The sequence below is a fragment of the Scophthalmus maximus genome, chromosome 15 (genome assembly GCF_022379125.1).
Source record: "Scophthalmus maximus strain ysfricsl-2021 chromosome 15, ASM2237912v1, whole genome shotgun sequence".
NCBI classification, from domain to species: Eukaryota; Metazoa; Chordata; class Actinopteri; order Pleuronectiformes; family Scophthalmidae; genus Scophthalmus; species Scophthalmus maximus.
Window position 1 is genome coordinate 11040001 of NC_061529.1, and position 6606 is coordinate 11046606.

At 39.2% G+C, this 6606-nt stretch overlaps 1 protein-coding gene across 3 annotated transcripts in view; it reads left to right on the forward strand.

Moving 5' to 3' along the window:
- Positions 1–5749, forward strand: part of bahd1 (bromo adjacent homology domain containing 1) — a 26913-nt gene extending 21164 nt beyond the window's left edge. For all 3 annotated transcript variants that reach the window (XM_035611286.2, XM_035611288.2, XM_035611287.2), the window contains exons 5-7: positions 76–155; positions 1774–1865; positions 2136–5749. In XM_035611286.2, the coding sequence (XP_035467179.2) occupies positions 76–155; positions 1774–1865; positions 2136–2328 (365 nt within the window). In that variant the 3' untranslated portion in view covers positions 2329–5749. The remainder of the gene's footprint in view (positions 1–75; positions 156–1773; positions 1866–2135) is intronic.
- Positions 5750–6606: the final 857 nt, after the last annotated feature.

Here is a 6606-nt window from a genome sequence, read left to right on the forward strand (position 1 = left end):
CCACAAGAGAAGCTGAAGTAATGCAGTAATTACTGCCTTCGGCGTTGACGTGAACAGTGTGTTTATATTCCTCAGGAGAGCTGATGATGAGTTTGTTTTGGTACTACCGTCCAGAACACACACAGGGGGGACGCAACCCCAGCACACATTGTGAGGTGAGAAGCAAATCCTTTCATATCACGGCTACAGAAAAAAAAGATGGTTTTGTGAGTATTGAGCAGATGCTTATTAAAATCATGTAGCTTCTGTCAAAAAGTGGACAAATTATATGTAAATCTTAGTGCAAGTCACGGTGCATTGAACTGCATGTTAGCATGTCTAGAATATTCATGCACAACATCTAAGCTTATAACTCCCTCAGGTGAAAATAACAAAATTAAATTATTACTGTCTGGAGTTACAGTAGCCACCACGTTTTTGAGTGTGCACGTGTGAAACATGTCTGTGTGCACATACCTCGATTTGACGCATAGAAGCACATGTGTTTACGCTGTCCACATCTGCATCTGTCCTGAAATATGATCAGAGGTAAAGTATATACTGTCCTGCTGAGGTAAACATTTATAGCAGCAAATATATATTAATCTGCAGCTGAAAAATGTCCACAAAAATGCTCCATTTATTCCTTTTTGATGACATTGCAAAGGCAGCTGGCTTTCGAGAATCCATCTTGCCAGGCTCCATGCTATTCACTTGTGGCCAAACCACAGTGGTTCGGACCAATCAGCGTCCTGGGGAGAACTTCCTCATTGAAAGAAGAGCAAAGAACAGCATTTGAGGCTTTTCTCAAAGGAAAGGATGCTTTTGCTCTTCTCCTGACTGTCGTCGACAATCGTGATGGATGGTGATAGACAGATGGCTCATCCAATCACCTGCCAAGCGCCTGCCCCTTTTCCAAACATTTTCCATAAAAGCCGTCCCAGATGGTTCTGTGGAACACACCATCTGATTTGCCCGGTTACCTTTTTGAGTAACATTTGATTTAAAAAAAAAAAACTTCCCCAAATTACTTTCCCTTTACTCAAGATTGAATTATGTACTAAGAAGAAATGGATTCAGGACTTTGGGATTTTGGACTTTTTGGAGTCACAAGGTCCAAGGATTTCATTCGAGTGTAAGAAAATGAATGGCCTCTCTGATGTGTTTTTCACATTGATCTTGACCATTTGTCTTGCATCCAGACTCACTAATTTTTATTGGATATAAGGTTTACTTTGCAACTTTCCCTAAAATGACATATTTAAGTGTTTTAATACCCTTTGAGCATCTATCTATTATAAATGTGCATCAAAAAGACCAAATCGGGATTCAAGAAAAGACTTTTGAGATTTTGTCACTGATTCCAAAACTGTAATATAAAACACTCAGGCAGACACAAATGTTGAGGAACAGCTTCCTTTCCTGTCGTCAGTAATCTTCCAAAAGGAACAAATTGCTTTTCTATTCAATCTCTAGAAACAATGACCCAGAAAGAGTCTGTCATGTCCCAGCGGCACTAACTGCACATAACAAACACTTGTGAGCAGCAGTGTGTGGACAGTACCAGGGCTCATTTCATCAGAGGTAGATGTGAAACATCTTTCTCCCGTGAATTGTGAAAAAAGGTTAGACACGAGTGTTTGTGTATAACACAGACAGATCTTGTCTTTTGAGGGTCCGACTCAATCAAGGGGTTACTGTGCCTGTACCAGCTGTTGAGCTTCAAATATTACCTAATGACACCTTTTTGTTTTTTAGCGAACACATGAATAAAACACTTCTCTCTTTCCCTAGAATGAGATCTTTGCGTCTCGTCACCAGGATGTAAACAGCGTGGCCTGTATTGAAGACAAATGCTATGTCCTAACATTGGCTCAGTATTGTCGGTAAGAAAGAGATCATTTCTACACGTTGTGACTTAAGCATTTTTCTTTTTAGCACATTTCTTTTGCATTAAACAAATTGCTTTTGAAAGATTACAAGCCCTCCTGAGAAAGTTCTACAGTGATTCTTTGTGAAGCTCTTTTAAATCCCCGGGCTGGTTTTCTTAGTTCTCAGACAGTTTGAAGCTACAAAAAAACCCCATTATTATTGCTTTTGTGAATGATTATTTAACCTGATTGAGCTCCATGTCCTCTCCTGTGTGCTGTGTCCAGATTTTGTGCCTTGGTAAAACGCCGCAGGGAAGGTGTACGTGACAGTGCCGCCTCCCTCGTGGTGCCACCCATTGTTGGCAACGCCATGCCCACCCACCACTGTGTGCCCGATGACATCGACCCCGAGCTGGTGTTTTTCAGTCGACACGTCTATGACTTCCGCTATGGGCGCCTGCTGAAGAACCTGCAGTAGCATCTGATGGGCATGGCATATTATGCTATGGGACGTGAGCTAATGTTACTCTGGTTTCATCCTCCACCACGTTAATTAGCTACAAACCTACCTGCTGCCTCTGTGAGAGAGGAACTGGAAGTTTAGGATGAAGGAGACATGAGCTTATTTTTATTTGAAATCTCTTGTTCATACTCAACACGCCACGCATTTATTTAGTAAGAGTAATGGTCTGACATACAGTATTGTATAAGAGTTATTATGGCAGTGTATTTGGGCTTTATCATACATGGCTCTCTGGTGTCGTAGCAGCTATGTGAAGAACCTGGAATGTACTCTGCTGTAGAAAATGCTACTGTAGCTCTTAGAAATGTGACATTTGATATATATATATATATATATAAGGAGATGTTGATATTATATGTGAAAAATGTTACTGTCAGCCTGCAGATATGAGACACACAAAGTATCAGTGACACGCTACAGATAAAGAAGATTTCTGAGTGACTTGATCACATTCATCATTCTGGTTTGGATAAGAGCCACGCTACTGTAGCTGTTTCCCCTTATTTCCAGTCTCTGGTCTAAACTGAGTTAACTGGCTGTTGGCTCTGGCTACATATTCACCACACAGGCGTAAATCTTAGCGAGAAAGCAAATAAGCATATTTCCCACATTTAAAAAAAAAAATCTATTATTTTACATTTCCATTTTCATGTAAGTTTGATTGACTCGTAGGTCTATGTAGTCAACTCTGAACACAGATGTGAAGAAAGGTCTTGATCAGATGATTTGATCAAATACACTCACTGATCAGTTTTGTGCACAGCAGACGGTGACATGTTTTTCCCCACATCCGCAGTGAGTTTCTTAGACGATTAAAGTTTTTATGACATATCTGTAATTCTGGAAATTCATCTCGGTGGTGATTTTCGAACTGTAGTACAGATGTGCACGGTTGAGTTAGTTTGGTTTTGTAGTGAGATGTCGTCCAACGAGCCGAGCATTTAGGGGATATTTGTTATGCCAATGCTGAGGAATATTTTACTTTCTTAAAGCTGTTTGCTAGAGGTGTGATTTGACCCTGGTGTCAGCTAACTGTATATTTGCATTTATATGTCTGGATGAGTGTTTGCATCCGGCAGACGGCAACAGTTAGTCACCTATATTCTTGTTTCTTCACTGATGAGATGCTGAGTAATGTATTCAGTGTAGCATTTAGATCTCTGATAATTATTCATTCCTATGTTTGAGAGAAGATGTGTATTTATTTCTGTACTGAGAAAATATAATTTATTTTCGAAAGATAATTTTAAAGGATAGAGTATTAGATGAATGGCTTTCATTCCTGGCTAGAACGCAGGTCAAAGCTGTCTCCTCATTAGCTGCACTGTCTACGATGAAAAGCGTGTGTCATTCGCAATAGTGTCTCTGTGACTGGTTGCGCTTGCTTTCCCAATAGGAGCCTGAAAAGTGTTGTGTTGAGATGTTAAAGTTGTTCAGGTAGATTTTAAGGACACACCTGGAGTATTTGGAAGGATATCAGATACAGTTTGAAGGACACCTGTTAACATGTGACCAGATGCTTAACTCGCAGGACCAAAACGTACGTTGGCCCCTCCCAGCTTCCTGTCAGTCTCCCGTCACGTCTCCTCAGATGATGAAGCTTTGCCTCCTCACCTTTAATTGCTCAATGCTGAAATGATTTGAACGTACCTTGCCATTAGCCTGTGCCCTTGATCTTGCTGCCTTATAGAACATTCCCAGCCTTTCATGTAGAAACGTGTACCAATCTCAGCCTGGGGATTATGAAACATATTAGTGTGCTGATCTTGATTCCTAGATGCTCAGTATGCATCTCCGGTCCATCTCATACATATGATCAGTAACGTAAAAACTGAAAATCTTTTGTTTTGACTTTGTCTACACATGCTTTATTTAAGCTGAAGTGGACCTTTTGTATTGAACAGAAGATTAGGTCACTGTAAAAAGAGTAGTTTGACATTTTGAAAAATGTGTGGCTGTAGCTTCATACAGACATCAGAGCAGTCTTGGTCTTTTCATCTTACTCTCTCCAACAAGGTGGAGTTTTTTTTCACTGAATGTCAAAACATTTCCTGTAAGTATGTCGTTTTTATCTTTCTCAAATGTCCGAATCTGTGGTCAGCTTGGTTTGTTACAGTCGCTATGAATTCTCCTCAGTTTGGAACAAAAAGTCCAAAGAGAATCCTCAAATTAATTCTTCACCATAATCCAGATTAACTGTCCATCTGGATGCTCATATTCCAAACAGTCCAGTGTTTGCCAAAATATTGCTAAAGAAACTCTTTCGCAGAGCTTTGTGGTCGGTGGCACACTACATGTGATGACAGAGTGATGTTGATTTTTTTTTTGTAATTTATAAAAAATATCATCCACTGTAATTACTCAATGGATTAATATCTGACTTTCAAACAAGTCTCGTTGGATTAATAAATTCATATTGGTTAATTCAATTCAGTAGGCTTAATTGGAGAGAACAGACCCTGCCATTTCTATTCGCCTTTTCTCAGTAAACCAAAGGTTATCGGCCTGTTTTTTTAAAAAGGTAGAAAGTCCTCTCCACGGATCGACGCATTTTATTGAATATTGAAGTTTGATGGGTAGAGTAAAGCCACACAGCACAATACTACAAGGCAGAATTGGGTAAACTACATTTGGTTTTATTTCTGTTTCAAGGCCCACTGGGTGTTCCTGGTTCAGTATTAGAAACCACAACAGACCACTGGGCCACAACATTAACACCAGAAACTGGTGTGACAACATTAACACTAGTAGCTGGTGTTAATGTTGTGGCAGATCAGTGTATATCCATGGGCTGGTTTTAAAGAGGGAGAGTTGGAGAGTTAATTCTGAACCACCGCTTAACAGTGATTTAAAGCTTTTGCCTTGACAAAGTCAAAACTGTGTCCATCTGCTGATCAGTGTATGATGGCCTCGGGAATCATTCAGCAAACTAATTCTGTTTAATCAAGATGTGTGATACTTATGTCTTAGCTGGTCCTCTGTGCCTGTTCCAATTAACCCGTATATATTCCAAGCGTTTTCCATGAAGAGAAGCACGAGCGGTTGCTGTTGTTTTTATTCACCTTACGAATGCCTTTCATTTTTGTCAGATGATCCTGCTCTGATCTTGAATCACCACAAAGAAATGTTTGCACCAAAATGAGAAAGATAGAGAGAGACAGAGGAAGGTATTGTGACATGAATTTAACTTCATTCCCAGGTGTACAAAAATCTAAACTTTGGTTCTTATGTGAATTTATGTTCGTATTCTTTGCATGGCGTTTTTAGAAATATCTTGGAAATATTAATCACAACACAGATTATTTGTATGGTTTCAAATGGACCTCTGTAATATAAGAAAAATATTTAATTGTAATAAATAATATATGAGTTTGAACATGTGTTTGAGAGATTTCTTACGTTTAGTTAAATTGGCAAACACTCCGGTTGACAGCTGTAGTAATTGTTGTTGCCACATGGTGGCCCTCTCTTCCAACATTTGTATAGGCTATCTGATCTGGATTTATCAAATACAGTGATCACATCCCTGAGAGGTGTTTCAAGGGGTTTTGTTGAATAATCCTAATATCGATATGTTAAATATTGTATGAGCACAATTGCCTGACAAAATAGGTAGAGAAACTATATTTTAAAGACAATATTGACAGGTGTGGTCAATATTAATTGACTACAGGCTTTTTGGATTCTTGAGGCCGAAAGCTCAATCACATTACAAACTCAAGAAGGTTTAACAAGTCCTTGTGTAATCTTGACTGAATCGATTCAGTCGATCAATCTTCACAGCATAGAAACCGCACATGCCACAACATTAATACTGGTTGTTGATTGTGATGTTGTTGCAGATTGGTGTAGCCAATAAGTCTCCCTCAGTTAGGTACATTCTCATCGTCTGTGGTTACGCCACAATCAGAAATCAGGTTTTCCTTGTACTGACTATAACAATTTTTTTTCATTCAGGAATTATGTTAATCATTGTGTTTTATCTACATGAATCAATATCACAGATTTTTATTGCATCAAGCCATTCCCTTTTGTTTGTAGCCTACCTCAACTCCTCACACATGAAATGATTACAATCCCATTTATCAGGTGACCTGCCATGATCATGACAATGAAGACAAGATTGTGACCATCTTGAAGGCAGACATGAGGAGACGTAGATCATCGAACTTCTACAATCAGGCCTCTGATGAATATGCATGAGGCCTCTGACACTACTCAATCAAGTTATGT